At 48.9% G+C, this 16,616-nt stretch overlaps 1 protein-coding gene across 1 annotated transcript in view; it reads right to left on the bottom strand.

Moving 5' to 3' along the window:
- RFWD3 (ring finger and WD repeat domain 3) overlaps positions 1-16,351 on the bottom strand; it is a 41,704-nt gene extending 25,353 nt beyond the window's left edge. Inside the window, exons 1-6 of the mRNA XM_020963647.2 lie at positions 16,223-16,351; positions 11,680-12,094; positions 3,732-3,970; positions 2,607-2,701; positions 2,309-2,518; positions 106-197 (exon numbers count right to left, since the gene is read on the bottom strand). Coding sequence (XP_020819306.1) covers positions 106-197; positions 2,309-2,518; positions 2,607-2,701; positions 3,732-3,970; positions 11,680-12,092 — 1,049 coding nt within the window. The 5' untranslated portion in view covers positions 12,093-12,094; positions 16,223-16,351. The remainder of the gene's footprint in view (positions 1-105; positions 198-2,308; positions 2,519-2,606; positions 2,702-3,731; positions 3,971-11,679; positions 12,095-16,222) is intronic.
- Between the last annotated feature and the right edge of the window lie 265 nt (positions 16,352-16,616).

Here is a 16,616-nt window from a genome sequence, read left to right on the forward strand (position 1 = left end):
CTGACTCCCAAATTCAGAGTGCTACCCACTGTGCCAACCTGTTTCCTAAGAAATGCCAGCAGAGAATCAAAGGTGAACGTGACAAGCAGACCCCTTTCTTTCTACCTTTTCATGCGCTCCTGTTCACTGGTATCCAGGGCTTTTAGGGTTCGGGCATAGAGAACCACAATGTCTGAGCGTTTGGCTTTCTTGTTGCACTAAAGAGAATGAAGGAAAAGCATTAATGTCGTTAAAGGAGGACTCCTCCTTCCTGATTCACACCCAACCCACACAACCAGAGGTACCGGTGCTTCAGCAGCCACTTCACTATCTAAAGGCAGGTGCCGCTCCATCAGTGACCTCGGGGGCCCCCGTACACGCGGCACTGCCTGGGCTGGTGAAGCAGCCCCTGTGAAGAGTTCACGCTGCGCGGCACAGGTGGCTGTCATTGCCCACTCCCCTCTTCTCACCCCTCTGGCCAGGCCTTCCACTGAGCTCAGAGGCTCTACCCAAGGCACCACCCAGACTTCTCGGCTTCTCAGGTTCTGTGGGCTCAGGCTGACCCTCTGTCGCCCCACACTCTTGTTAGCCAACCTTCTCCGGTTACCCTTAGGACCACAGGACCTCAGGGTTAGAGATGAAAGGAGCCTTAGTGGCCCCCCTAATCCAGCTCCCTTGCTTTACCGAGGAGGAAGCTGCCTCATCCGGGGCCTTCCATACGTTTCCCATTTCCTCTCTTCTACTTCTTGGATGCCAGTCACTGGCAGAACATCCCAAAGCACGATCCCTCCCCCAACCTCTGGATCCTGAAGCTGTGATCTTTCCAAAGCGATGGCGCCGTTCCCTAATGCTCGACAGCGGCTGCCCGGTCTTATTCTAGCGACCACTGAAATGGCACCTAAAGCCTTCGGCAGTGTGGCAGAACCTGGCTGCCAAGAGCCCGAGGGCTCTGCCAGGCCAAGAGGAGGCAATGGACAATGGTCTACGCCAGAGGCCCTTAACCTGGGGCCTGTCGACTTCTTTTGAGAACATTCTGATAACTGCACTTCAATATCACGGATTCCTTCTGGAACCATGCGCATTCTATTTTATCATTTACTGACAGCATGGGAAGAAGGGCCCACAGGCCAAAGGGGTCCGGGGCACAACTGGTCTAAACCGATGCAAAAACATCCAGCTCGTTCAACAAACAAGGGAGAGAGAAGGTCCAGGATGACTCTGAGCCATAAGGGTGGCCTCTGGCTGGGATGAGGAGAAGGAAGAGGATGGCGGTGGGGGTGGACCCAGACATTTGGAGGAAGCATGGATTTAGGAAAAAGAGACAGACATAGCAAGTCTGAGGAGACAACGGGACACTTGGGTGGAGGTCCAGCAGACAGCTGGCAATGTGGGGTTGGAGTCCAGGACAAAACATTAGGGCTGTACATATAAATTTGGACGGCCAAACCCATGAGGCTGCATGACATAACCAAGAGTGAAAAAAGAAGTGGTCCCAGGTCAGAGCCCGGAAAGTTCCCCACATTCAGAAAGAGGAGGAGACAGAGAGAAGACTGAAGAGTCAGCAGAGTGGTATCCTAAAAGCCAGGAAAGAAGGGAATGGGGGATGTGGGGGAGGCCCTCTGTACAGTGTCAAAAGCCAAGGACAGATCAAGGAATGTGAGGACAGAAAAAAGGTCATCAGCTTTAGTAACTGGTAGGACTGTCGGAATGATAGCCAGACTGCAAGGGCAGGATAAAAAGTGGGTGGTTATAAAGTTGTGGAGGCAGCATGGCAGACACTCTTTTTTAGGAGGAAAGACGAACAGTGGAGGGGATGACAGGAGAGACCTGAGAATGTGTGTAGGCTGCAGGGAAGGAGCCAGGAGACAGGCAATGACTGAGGTTGCGATCTGTAGAAGAAAAAGGGAAGGGGGATAGGATCAAGGACATGTGTAGAGGCAGGGCACTTCCTTCTTCGGAGCCCAGAGCAAAGGAGATGAGAACCACAACAGACCAGAAGGCAAGATCACCTGAAAGATGAGCTCTGAAGCAGCTTCTGTGGGGAGTGTGGTCCAAGGGCAATCCAAGAAGCAGCAAAGGACCACTATCCACTTCTCTGGAGGCCAAGGACAGAAGATGAGGCTTGCTCATCATGCAGCAGAAATAAAGAATGGCTCACACCGCCATTGGTGGCATGGTGTGAATGACCTTTGGAGGTGCCCACAGGGCCTCCTGGAGACTGTCTTCACACAAGGCTGCTGCTTGGCAGGCACAGGGAGCCCTGACTCCTCTTCCCCAAAGCAAAGAATGCAGACTTTACACCCGTGTACCAGGAAAGCAGGGTACGCACCTGAGGACATTTCCCAGCTTGTCCCCTGAGCCACTTGGAAATGCACTTGTACCCAAAGAGGTGCCCGCATCTCAGTGCAGAAAGCCGGTGGTCCCCAGCACTGGTCCACTGTTCAAAGCAGATGGCACAAGTGTCCCCGTCTTCCTCCTCCAAGGGGCCCGTTGCTGCTGCGGCTGGCGGAGGGAGGGGTTCAGGCTTCAGTGGGGACTGCTGAAGGGAAGCAGGCATGCCTCGGTTAGGCGGCTTTGAGCACCGGCCCCCTCATTTGCTCTTTTGAAAGACCGAACGGATCTGTTACCTGTTTGAGGGGGGACTCTGCGCCAGCAGCAGGAGCAGCTTCCAGCTGGGCCAAAGGGTCCTCTGGAAGGGCCTCTGCAGGAACCTCTCCAGAAACTGTGGGTAGGCACAGAAAAGAAGTCACTGACACAGGGGCCGTACCATGCAGCCCATCAGTGGGCTAGGGAGCTGGCTGTTTCCATCTCTTCTGCATCTGACCCTTCCCTTCCCTACCTTAGTTGTGGGCCTCCTGACCTCTTGCCTAGACTATGGCCTTGAACGTCTCCCCACTCAAGTCCACCCTTGATACAGCTGCCCAAGTCCTCAATACTGGACCAGACGATGTGACTGCTCAGCTCCATAAACCTTCACGGCTCCCTCTTGCCTTTAGGGCCGGTTCAGCTTTTAAAGCCCTTCCCAACCTGGCCCCAGCCGACCTCTGTGGCCTCACTGGGTGTTCCTTCCCCATTCTGCTTTGGGATGCACAGCTGGCTCATCCTCTTTCCTCCATGCTTTTGTCCTGTCTGTGCTGCATTCTTCTCATTCCCTTCCTCCTCCACCTCTACCCCAGTCTCTTTCTCTAAGACACAGCCCAAACCCTCATCCCCACAGCTGCCGTACCTCCCTCTACCACCTTGTACTAAACTTCTGTTTCTTCTTTACACACATATATGTACATGTATCTACATCCTTGTTTGACTTCTCCATTAGAATGTCAGCGCAGTAGGGGTAGGGATGGCTTCATTCTTTGTGTTTTACGAAGCACATAACAGGTGCTAAATAAAAGCTTGCTGATTAATAAGAGGATGGACACTTAGGAGACCCCAGTTACTTTGATCTTTGCATATTAACACATGAAAGTAAGTCAGAAACCCAGAAAAGTCACTGACTTCTTCTAAGATAGGAGAAATGAACATGTCCCTCTTTAGCTCTCTAAAACAAAAACCCAACATATCATTGTGCCATAAATACCATACACCTCAGGTCAAAATAAGTGTGTACTTGGCATTGTCTAATCTAGCTCTCTCACTGTAACAATGGAAGGCTTTAATGAAAACATGGAGGTAAGACCCCAGCTGGGACTTTAACATAAGTTAACTCCAGAATGGGCCGTGGTCCACCAAATCCCAACCTGGACAGTACCTACCTCCAAGCCCAACAGCGTCTGGATCCTCGTCCTGGATGTCCACCTCCTCATCCTCACTGGAGCTGTTACTTTCTGTGTCAGAGACACTCGACACATGGATGTCCTCAGAGCCAGGGTCATCATCATCATCATCATCATCATCATCATCATCATCATCATCATCAGGATTGGACGGGTCTGCTAACTGGACTGGCTGTACCCTGTTAACCCGAAAGTATGTGTCCAGTGGTGCCCTTGATCTGCACAGGAAAATAACCACATTACAGCATGAGAGACGCAGGCCCTGCTAACGGAGTGGATGCTTCCAAGAGGCCTCAACATTGTCCCTAGTCAAGGGGAGCGCTTAAATGTTCCCTTCACAGAGTTGAGAATGGGACCCACAAGAGGGCTGAGCAGGGTCTACAGTGGCTGATGGGGTGGGGCAGTCATGGCTCTCTGGCCATGCACCCACAATGCACCTTGGCACGGGGAGGGAGAAGATGGAAAATGTCTAGGTGTCCTCTGTCCCCTTCCTGCCCTTTGGCTGCTCCAGCAGCCCTGGCTAAAACTGTGCAGGGTGTGAGCAGGAAGGCTCGTGTCAGTCAGGCCCGCTTTCTACTTTAATTTGATATTTTTTGATACATTTTTTCCCCAAAGTGCTTTGAGCACTTCATAATAATTATCTAGGGTATGTCTTAAAAAGTGCTATTATTAAAAAATGACCCACTTTTAGCTTTAATAGCTGCCTTTATGTCATTGAGTCATATTTAGAAATCCCCAGATGAACTTTTAGAGATGATCCGCAATTGAAAAATTACATTTTCTAATGGCTTGCCTGCTTCTCATGGAAAAATAGGAGTTTCTAAGTACCTATTCAAAGAGCTGAGCTAAAGAAGAGCTTAAAGAAGAATTCACAGGGTTTGTTTCTATTTTCTATTTGAGATCCAGAAAAGAAGATCCATTCTTAGAAGAACATATATCAGACACACACACGCACACACACACGCGCACACACACGCACACACACACACAGAGAAGGATATTAAATAGAGCTTTTCATCCTTTCATCCATAAAGTTCTTAAACACCTTCACCAGCTTCCAATAAATCTCTCAGTTTTTTAAGTTAAGGACAGACAAGTATGTTACACAGGCAACAAAATTATGAAGACTGAGCATGTGTGAAGAATTAAAAAAAAATTTTTTTTTGGCTAGGCAATCAGGATTAAGTGACTTGCCCAGGATCACGCAGCTAGTGAGTATCATGTGTCTCAGGCTGGATTTGAACTCAGGTCCTCCTGACTCCAGGGCTGGTGCTCTATTCACTGCGCCTGAAGAATTTTTTATTGCAGCCAAATAAAACATAACATTAACCTGACCCATCACTATGTGCAGAATGGACAACTGGGCATCAACAGTGAGCAGGTCAAACTGGCAAACCCAGTAGCCCCAGGGGCCTCTGTGGGATAAGGTGCACAGAGGAGCAGGAAGCTGCTTGGAGACTCCCCCCTTCCTTCTTTTATTAATGTATTTTACTTTATCAATAATCACTTCCATAAGCTTTTGAGTTTTAAATTTTTCTCCCCCTCCTCCCCAAGATGGAGTGTAATCTGCACACACATATCACACATATATATACATTCCTATTAAACATATTTTCACATTAGTGATGTCTTAAGTAAGAATTAGAATCAACAGGAAGAACCACCAGAAAGAAGAAACAAAACACAACAGAAGGAAAAAAACAGCAAATAGTATGCTTCAATCTGCATTCAAACTCCATAGCATTTTCCAACATGAGGCCTTTGGAGATGTCTATTGCTGAGAAGGGCTAAATCTATCAATATTAGTCGTCACACAACGTGGCTGTTACTGTGTACAATGTTCTCCTGGTTCTGCTCACTTCACTCAGCATCAGACCATATAAGTCTTTCCATTTTCTCATCATTTCTTATAGCACCATAGTATTCCATTACATTCATATACCACAACTTGCTCAGCCATTCCCCAGTTGACGGGCTTCCTCTCCATTTCCAATTCTTTGCCACCACAAAAAGAGCTGCTATAACTATTTTTGTACATGTGGGTCCTTTTCCCATCTGTATGATTGATCTCTTTGGGACACAGCCCTAGAAGTGCTATTGCTGGGTCAAAGGGTATGCACATTTTTATAGCCCTTTGGACACAGTTCCAAATTGCTCTCCAAAATGGCTGGATCATGGGGCAGCTAGGTGGCACAGTGGATAGAGCACTAGCCCTGGATTCAGGAGGACCTGAGTTCAAATTCAGCCTCAGACATGTCAGACTTACTGGCTGTATGACCCTGGGTAAGTCACTTAACCCTGACTACCTAACCAGACAACAACAACAACAACAATAACAAAACAGCTGGATCATTTCACGGGGTCTCTCTCCATAATTCAGAAGATCCAGGTGTCTGGGACAGAAAGCATGTCCTTTGACCGTGCGCCCTGAAGGGCGGGGCCACTTTGTAGCAGTCCTGGCTGCTCAGACTCCCCTGGCTTAGGGACCCAGGCTTCTTCAGAAAGTACTCAGAACAGATCCATTCTGCCCAATCCCAGCCCTTAGCTGCACATGGCCAGAGGGAGGGCCCTGGAGGGCCTCAATCATTCCTTTTCCTACCCAGGGCCTGGGTAAATAGACCAAATCAGGACAGTACATATGATTTAAGGAAACCTCCCTTCCCCATACTACCTAAAACTACATCAATTTATTTAAAAAATTTAAAAAAATTTTTTTTTTGCTGAGGCAATCACGGTTAAGTGACTTGCCCAGGGTCACACAGCTAGTAAGTATCAACTGAGCACACATTTGAACTCAGGTCCTCCTGACTCCAAGGTTGGAGCTCTATCCACTGCACCACCTTGCTGCCCCTAACTACACCAATTTAGATGAACAAGCAACCTCAAGAAGGTTAAGAAAAATCATCAGTTATTCAAATTTTATAGCAGATTGGTTTAATCAGATCGCTTTCTGAGCTGAGTTGTATTGAAACAAGAAATGACAGTTTTGATGGGGCCAGGGAAAGAGTGGATAATTTTGGACAAAGAGGGAGGAAAAGGTAAAAGGTTAGAAGAGGGTATGAAAAAGATAAGTGTCATAAAAATTCTGCCTAGGGTCCAGTCTGCCTTCCTTTCTCATTTCAGTATCTTGCTTTTGCTGGAGGACAAGAGTTAGTGAGGCTGGTGTGGACACCTGGTGCCTCCATGATGACTTAGAAACTTTCAGTGGGGTGGGCAGGGGCTCCCGGAGGCCCAGGGTGCTGTGGTGGCACACGGGTATGCTGTATGCCACACACAGCCAAGCCAAGATAGCACGCAGTAGGCCAGCCTGAAGCGCCAGTCCTTCCTGAGTTACTTAGCCACCTTTTGCTAGAAAGCAGCAATTCCAACACAGTCTTGCCCAGGGGCTGGGTCAGAAAGTGAAGACTATGCCAATATGGGAAACGAGCAAGAGGCACATAACCTAGAAACCTAGCTGGCTACCTTACTGCCCTCCAGAACTGTTAAGGAAATTAAGAATAAGGTTTGTCGAGACCTCGGAGGCCCAGGAACTCTAGGCACTCCACTGGGAAATTAAAAGCAATGGGTATTCACTTCGTGTGCAACGCCCTGAAGCCTCATGCCCATCCTGGGCCACAGAGGATCCACCTGGGTCTTAGACACGTTGTCAGCGCCCAGTAAAGCCACAAATGCTCTTTGGCTGAAAAGATCCCAAAGGCACAGAGGATGAATACCAGGACGCCGGAGCCTGCCAAAGGCCTTCCCTGTGGGAAGCATGCGGTCTCCAGGTCTCTAGCTGCAGCCCTACTACTTCTGCATACCCTGCAGCAAACTGTAAGCTTTCTCTCTCTCCACTTTCGAATCTGTAAAGCAGTGTGAACAGAGAGCTCACAGGCTTCTTGCTACACATGACCTCACTATTTCATGGAGTGGGGGTGGGGGTGTCCTGACAGCTGGGGATGTCTTAAAAGGGGGAGCTCAGTCGAGTCCCATCCCTTCTCTGGACTTCAGTGACTTCATCTGTCAAGGGAGGGGACCAGACTGTAGAATACCTGAGGCCCTGTCCAATGTCCAGTCTAAACCTCAGGAAGAATAGAAGGATCTGAAATCTCAAGAAGACCACAACGTACCCTCTTCTCTGTGCCCTTTTGCCAAGTCCCTCCCACGTCCTCTAGGAAGAAGACCCCCACCCCCAACCCGCTAGCTACAAATAGGAGCAAATTTCTCCAAGCCTCCCACTTTGCAGCCCCTACACCATCCCCCCATATCCCCCCGCCTTTCACAAATCCCTGGCAGACGCTACCCCCATTTGTTGCCTCAAGCACTGATCCCACAGCCAGCCCAGACCCATCCACGCACACTCCGGCCCCTGTGACCACCCCTTCCTCACAGGCACCCCGAACGCTGGCCTCTTCATTCCTTCCCCATCTGGTAGGATGTTCCTTCTCAGTCACCCCTGACGGGTCACCATCCGTGCCCCACCCCAACCTAGGCCAGTGCCCATGTTCACACGTCCCAGTGGCTCTGCAAGGGATCCTCTTCTAACAACACTTTCCCCAGTGTCTTATTAGTTTTCACAGATTCAATTGTCATCTCTATATGTACAGGTGTAGATGGGAAGCCAGGTAGCACAGGGGATAGAGTGCTGGGCCTCGAGTCAGGAGGACTCATTTTGCTGAGTTCAAATCTGTGTGTAATCTGTGTGACCCTGGGCAAGTCACTTAATCCCTCTTGCCTCAGTTTCCTCATCTGTAAAATGGGCTGGAGAAGTAAAAGGCAAACCACTCCAGTATCTTTGCCACGAAAACCCCAAAAGGGGTCACGAAGAATGGGACACAACTGAAAAACACCACCAGCAGCAGCAGAGTGTAGACAGCTTCCCAATCCACAGATCTGGCCCTAATCTCTCCCCACCAAATGCCTGCTAAGTAACCCTGGGATATCCTAGAGACATCTCAAAATCAACATGTCCAAAACAAACCGGTTCCCTTTATTTCCTATGTGCCCCTGCCATCTTCCAAGAGCACCACCATTCTTCCCATCACCCAGGGTCACAACTTCAGGTTTACCCTTACCCAGTCAGCTCCCACAGTCAGTAACTTCTACCTCCACGCCCTTCTCTGCTCCCAGGGCAGCCCCTATGAGGTCTGTCATCACTTGCCTGGACTGCTGCAATATTCTCCTACTCAGTCTCCTGGCCTCAAGTTTCTCTCCTCTCCAGGCCATCCTCTACACCCTATCCTTAGAGTGAAGGTCTAGTCAGGTCACTTTCCTCCTCGGGAAACTCCAATTGCTCCCTATTGCCTCCAGGACCAAATACAAGATTTTCTCTTAGCTTTTCAAATCTTTCACAACCAACCCTGTCCCAATCAACCTTTACAATCTATTACTGCCCTTCACACACTCTATGGTCCAGCCAAACTCTCAACTCCGTGTCTGGAATATACTCCCCCCACTAAACAAACAAAACCATTTCGTTTCCTTCAAAATTCTGTTCAAGTTTTCACTCTTTACTTGGCACCTTGATGGTTCTTCCCACCCAAGTAGATGCCTTACAATCACTGTGCAGCTATTTCAGCGTACAATGTCTCCCTCGATGGAATGGAAGCTCTTTGTGGTCAGGACTTTCATTTTGTTCTTTGTACTCCCAGTGCCTTGCACAGTGCTTCTGGGACTTCATAAACGCTCAAATGGTTCAGGAGAAAATCTGGGAAAGAAGTTTCAATGGAGGAAATCCACAAGAGGAAGCTGTGGAGATTCTGAGGATGAAGGATTTTTTTGGCTGTGAAGGATAACTTTTAGGATAAGAGGATTCGTGTCAGGATGGGTTGTTGGAGGAGTAGCTCTCAAATGTATGTCTTATAATGAAAACCTTTTGGTTATATCCATATTCTGTTGAATATAGCTACAGTTAATGTTTCATTAAAAAAAGAGTTGTCTTGATAGATGGGGGTGAGGTCTTTGGTCTCATTCATGTCTTTCTCCTGAACCATCTTTTCCAACACTGTTTCTGCTCCCCTCTTCCCATGGCCCATTTTTACCCTGACGTTGAATTAGAGAATTCTTCCTGAGTTCTTCATAGGTCTCTCCTGCCTCTTTGTAAAGTGGTTGGCACGGAGGCTCTGGCTAACTCTTCTGGGGCCTTTCTGCCAACACGTAGCACGAGCAGGGTCACAGATGACCACGTACACTACCACGACGTGGTTCTCGGACACACAACAAACCCAACTCTGCTGAGGAGTCGCTTCTTCCAGAGGAGCCTGCAGCCGCCATTTAACTCCTAGTTTTATGTTGGGGAGAACACCAAGATGGCTTGGGCTTGTTTCCACTCAGGGGCTGGGCCAAGGCATCGCGTCTAAAGCCCAGTTTACTGCGCTTACTCGCAGTCTGACTCTAAGCACCCTCGACCTCCTCTTCCATCACGCTGTCAATGGCCCTGCAGAAGGCAGTTTCCTATGTTGATCCACGGGTGGCCAGAGCCGCTAAAATCCATTACCAAGAGGCCAACCTGCTGGTGGTACTTAGAAGACAGGCATGATCTGAGGCTGGGATCAGACCCAAAGCTGCTCTAACCCAGAGAACTGTCAGAGCCTGTACACTACAGGTGATGTCCCCAAAGCCACGGTTACCTCCACGACATGATGAGGAATCAGTGCAGGGTTTTATGGAGGTGCAACCTTCATATACACACATATATATGCATCTATGTATATTTGTATACGTACACACACACACATTATACAAAAGTGTAACCACTTAATAAAGAAGGAAGGTCTTAGCAGAAAAGTAATGCATAATAACTGTACTACACAATAATCTATCAAGACTTATAGAACACCTACCTCTTGGTAAGACTAGTCCAGACAGAAAGTTATAAAGGGAAATTATTTTCAAATTCATAGCATGTTCTCAAGTGCAGAGAGCGGTAAATGTTTTCATACTGAAGAATACACTCAAAACTAACTCATAACCTTACATAATTTTCTTTCTAGAACTCTCCCTCTCCCCACTCCAGCCTTAGGGCCCCAGAAAGATGACTAGACAGGACACACTTATTTATTAGGGGATTATTATTATTGTTGTTATTTTTTTTTGGCTAGGCAATGGGGTTAAGTGACTTGCTCAGGGTCACACAGCTAGTAAGTGTTATGTGTCTGAGGCCACATTTGAGCTCGGGTCCTCCTGACTCCAGGGCCAGTGTTCTATCCACTGCACCACCTAGCTGCCCCTATTGGGGGATTATTAAACAAAGTAATTCATCCCTACCCCTGAAGACTTCAATTCAAAGCTGGGAAGTATTTTTAACCTACAAGAAATGTATCAATTCATGCAAGGGGAGCAATAGCATCTAGGTCAGGGATTCTTCATCTAGAGTTCACAGGTAAATTTCAGGAAAAAAAAATATCATTTACATTTTCACTGACCTCTAACTGAAAACTAGCATTTCCGTACTTGTTTAAAAAAGTGGCTCTGAGAAGGGGTCCACAGACTTCACTGGCCCAACTGCCAAGGGGGTCCCTGACACAAACGAGGATCTCTGACCTTGATACAAGGGATCCCTGCAGGTCTGCATCCCCAAAGCACTGTTACATACATTACTTCAGCCTGGGCCATGTTCTCTTCTTCATTTTATAGATGCCCAAATTTACAGGGGCTAGGACTTACCCCAAACGTCACTGACTCTTTCCACAACACTAGGCTACTTTCCTCCAGTGTTTTAAAAGGACTGAAAATAATCTGACTGAAATCCGCCCATCCGGGCCCCTGGGTTGGTAAATGGATTTCCAGGATACGCTTTGCCAGATGAACACAATCATCCCACCTGAAAACACCTGGATTGTCTTTTGGCCAAAAAGTGTGAAGCTGGATGTCTCCCCGGGCACAGCGGGTGAAAAAGTATAGTCTCTGCACCCCGGTCCGGTTGTGTGGGCGGGGCCCTGCCTCTTACCTGTAGTCCACAGTCCTCTGAGACCCTCCTGCCCTCCTCTGCAGGCGGACTGTCCTCCTCCTCGTTCGCACTGACTGCGTCATCTGCTGGGAGGGCTGCCTCAAGAGGCCCAGCACCCCATGCAGCTGCTGCAGTCTGTCAATAAAGCTGTTCACAGAGTTCAGGGCAGACTCTGGGAGGATGGGATTGACATCAGATCCTACTGTATCTTCTCCTGCCGCGGCACCGAGGTCCACATTCTCCTCAGCAGATGACACAACTTCTTCGGTCACTTCGATGGGCACCTGAGGACCAGGAAGCAGAGGGGCATCCACCTGCCCAATGAATGGGTCAGCAGAGGCCTCCTCCCGATGTTCCATAGCAGGACCTCCTTCTACCACCTGAAGGTCAATGTCCATTTCTTCTTGAGCCATTGCTGAAATGATAACAGATTAAAAAAAGAGATAAAAATACATACAAAGTAAACATACAATGCCGTGCCATTGGTTCCACTAAGTCTAGTCTTTCAGAGCTGCTCTTCAGCAGAGGTCCATGCTGCTTTGGGAGGCTTTCATTTTCAAGCCAGTGGCTGGCTGACCCAGGAAGACAGGCCACATAAATGCCAAAGGGAGTGTGTGACACGGAGTAGTGACAGCTAAATGCACAGGATGAGAGAGAACCCATGAATCAACACCAGACATTAAGGGCTAATCCTTAAAGCACTCTTGGCATCCCTCCTCCACCAGCCGCCATCTTCTCAACCCACCACGGCTTGTGCTGGGGACCCACATCGAGATTCTCCTCTTTCAGCAGAAAACCTCTGCACACTCTCCATCCTGAAAGGCAGATGTTAATTCTGCCCAGCCATGTGAAGAAAGAGTGAGAGGAAACCGGGCTGCCTTCTGGCTGGGATGGTCCCTATCCTAGAGACCCCCAAAACTGCAGAGACTCTGGCCAGAATCCCTCAGCCCTGAGGAAATGTCCAGATGGTGATTCAGCCACCCAGAGAAGAAAAGGGAGATGGTTAATGATGAACCGGGTAATGGGATCAGTGGCTGCAAGGGGCCCGAAGGAAAGGGCACTAAAAACCAGGTGGAATGCCAGCCACAGCTGTCTCTTTGGAAACGCCTCAAGGCAGAGACTTAGGTCAGTGAGGTTCCCCCCAACATGGAATAAAGCTGGAGAAGCTGCGCACTCTAACTCTGGGGGCGTACCCATTAAAGCAGCAAAGAATCAGAAGGTGAGTGATGGAGGAATGAATACAAGGGAAAAAAAATCTCTAAAACCAAAGATTTCAAGAGGAAGAACATTCAAATCAATCAAGAGCAGGAGCAGATCAAAAGAGAGGTTCCTAAAACTACAAGGAAAGAGAAGTACTAGATCCTCAAAGAGAATATGACTCTTGACAAATATTATAAGACCAAGGAAAGTGAAACAATACTAGAGGAACATAGAATCCAGTAAAATTCTAAGAGAATAAGGAAAAATAAGAAATGCCAAAATGGTGCAAAAGAGAACCAAAATCCTTAAGAGGAGAAATTAGGGAGAGAGATAGATTGGATCTGTGGTTTCAGGAGTATCAAGAGCTAGGGGGAGTAGAGCTGGGGGGGGGATAGGACTGATAACTTAAACTCAAAGAGAAATGGATTCCTGCAGGCCATAGGACGACTTAGAAAACCACAAGTTAACTTATCTATGTTGTATGATGCTTATTTATTTTGTTAAACATTTCTCAATTGTATTTTAATCTGGTTCAGACTATATTAAAAATTTTGCAGCTGGCCATGCTGCAAGCAGGTTTGACACCTCTGACCTCAAGTGCTGAAAGGTTTAAGTAAGTAACTTTTAGTTCAGACAGCCTTATCTTTCAGAAGCAGGACTTGAACTCAGGTTTCTTGTCTTGGAGGCTGGCTCACCAAGATGCCTTAGGTAGGAACAAAAATCAGAATTTATAGCTTTCAAAGCAGAAATAATCAGTTTATCAAAACCAAAAGCTTGGAAGGATAATCAGCTTACTCTAAAAACCATCAAATCACAAGCATGACACTGTGAGCACTTTTAGATTTTAACCTTTTTACATTCATAGCCACTCTCTTGAGTGCGAGGTACTTCTTCAGTTATTATTCCCCAAACTCTGGGCCAGAGGGAGCCAGCACAATCCTTGCTCCTGACAAGTGCTTCTAGACCGTCCCTTTGCCATAAACACTAAGTAACCGTCTCCCTCTGAGATCTATTATCCACCTGTCTGTCTCACCCTGCCCAGATCATCACAGTAGCATCTACTCTTCTGCTGGTAATTCTCCCTGCTTTCTCAAGAGATCCACTACCTGATACATAGTCTTCATCTCTATCCAACCTCCTGCTTTCATACTTGGGGTCTCCCACGCACATAGAGACATCTCAAAACATCTTGGATTCCCAGGCCATCCTATGAAAAAACCTCAGTCCATCTCAGGACAGTCATAGCCTTGATGACCCATAATTGTGCTACATTTGTGATTCCAACTCTGAAATTCCTTTCTCTAATCACAAATTCCTATCTTTCTAACTCTCCCTTGACCTTGTTTCTCATAAACTCATTCCTCGTCCTAATTCTGACTTCATCCCTCCATCCCTGCCTGTTCCCCAGGACGCACAACCTTAATTTTCTTCTCTTTGGTCTTGGCCACAATAATGACGACAACAATCACCAGCATTTATGCAGTGCTTCACGTAAATCATCTCATTTGATTCTCAACACAGCTCTGTGAGGTAAGTGCTAGTATGCCCCTAGAAGAGGAAACTGAGGCAAACAGGGTTAAGTGACTTGCCCAGAGTTCCACAGCTAGTGTCTGAAGCCGGATTTGCACTTAGGTCTTCCTGACTCCAGGTTCTATGCACCATGGCACCACCTGGTGGCCCATACTATACACGACTGGTTACTCTTGACCCCTTTTCCCACCTGGTCACCCAGCAGTCATGCTTTGCCAAATCTCACCACCTCCCTATTCCTTCTGAAACCCCCCTTCAATCCCTCTGCCCTCTACATCTCCTCCCCAGAAGGTCACCTGCAAACTCCCCCCTCTCTCCTGGACTCTCTGCAGTATGCCCAGTCACCAATGACCCCTAGTAGCCCAAGCTTCATCTCCTGGACATTTCTGCAGCCTTGGATGCTACAGATCACTGTCTTCTCCTTGACCCTTTCTTCTCTCCAAGTTTTGATGCCATCTCTCTTTCCTGTCTCTCCTCCTGCCTGTCTGACCACTCCTCCATCATCCAGGTCTTTCCCAATACCTGACAGTATCTCCCAAGGCTCTGTCCCATCTCTTCTCTCCATGCGATTAAGATTGGTGATCTTCCACGGACTCACCCAGCTGAAGGTCTCCCCTGGCCTCCTGTCTCACATCACAACCGGCTGTCCCCTAGACATCTTAAACTGGACAAGTCTAAAACAGAACTCATTATTTTTGCCCCAAACTGTTCCCCTCTTCAGAACCTCCCTATTACAGCTGAAGGAACCATCCTCTTCCCAGGCAGCCTTGGGGGTCACCCCACGCATACAACCCTCTATCTTCCCAACAAGTCTTGGTCAGGCGCCCCTTTCTCTCCTGTGACAATCCACTCCGAGACAAGTACAACAGCTTTCTGCCTCCTGACTCTGATCTCATTCCAATCACTCAGCTGCTAAAATAAAGTATTCCTAAATAAAAATAAAAATAAAACTTCCTAAATAAAGTAAGGTCACCCCCCAGGTCAATCAACTCCAGCCCACCCTCTTACCTCTTGGATCAACATAAAACCCACTGTCTGGTTTCTGAAACCCTTCATAAACCAGATCCCTCCCAGCCAGTCCTCTGATAACGAGGCTGAGCCTCCCACAAGACCCTCCATCTCCTTTCACTGGATGTCTCCCCCCATCCCCCATCTCCTGGCTTCCTGTGGGTCCCTGGAAATCCCACCTTCTGCAAGAAGCCTCTCCTGACATCCCCTACTGCTGCCTTCCTTCTACCGCTTCTCTGCAGCTTATACTGCCCCTAGCTGGTCGGAACAGAGTCGTTCTCACGTTGCCTCCTTCGTTAGAGTGTAAGCTCTCTGAGGGCAGAGGTGGGTGTTTTAGCTGTTTTGGGGTTTGTCTTTTTGCCTGTATTTGTATCCCCAGTGCTTAACACAGTGCCTGCACCCAGAAGGTGTGTAATGAATGCACACTTCCTTTCCTGCCTATCACCTTTCTCTGGATGCCCAGCACTCAGCCCGGTGTCCGGCACGCAGTAGGCGCTTAATGAATGCTTGGTGTCGGTGTTGGGCTCGGCCTGGGCCCCACGGCCGTTGTCCGCCGCGGTGGGTTCTGGCCCCAGGTTTCTCTACTCCTGAGGCCCGCAACCTCCCACGGGGCCTGCGCCACTCGGGCTGGGACCGGACAAGGGGCCTGGCAGGCCTGCGGCCCCATTTGACACACGTGGAAACTGAGGCCTACCGCGGCCTCTCCGCGGTCCCGGGCCCGGGTCTGCAGGACAGCCGAGGCCGCGAGGCGCCAGACCCGGGGGTAGGAGGAGCCCCGGAACCTCGGCCCCGCCCCGCTCGTTACCTGTCGCCGCCGCACGTAGGCCTTTGGGATCCCGGGCTCCCAAGCTAGCTCAGGCCTGGGCCTCCCGGAGACGCCGCCGCGCCTCCGCCGCCGCTGCAGCCGCTACAACCGCCATCACAGCCGCCACCGTCGCCAACTCCCATTGGAGGATGGTCTCCAGCCTCCAGCCAATCTCATCTCCTCTTCTCCCATTGGTCGGAGGAGTCAGGCACAGAGGCACTCTGATTGGCTCTTCTGGGGGGCTCTTCACAGACTGGTCCGCCAGGTCGTTGGGAAGCTCAGAGACTTCCCTCCGTTTGGTGGCCGGATCTTTCCATCACTGTACGGCCCGCCCCCTAAAAGGCTGTGCGGAAATGGGCTCATCCCACCTCCATTTCATTTGAACTTCTGGGCG

Source organism: Phascolarctos cinereus, unplaced genomic scaffold (genome assembly GCF_003287225.1).
Source record: "Phascolarctos cinereus isolate Bilbo 61053 unplaced genomic scaffold, phaCin_HiC Scaffold_2;HRSCAF=192, whole genome shotgun sequence".
Lineage (NCBI taxonomy): Eukaryota > Metazoa > Chordata > Mammalia > Diprotodontia > Phascolarctidae > Phascolarctos > Phascolarctos cinereus.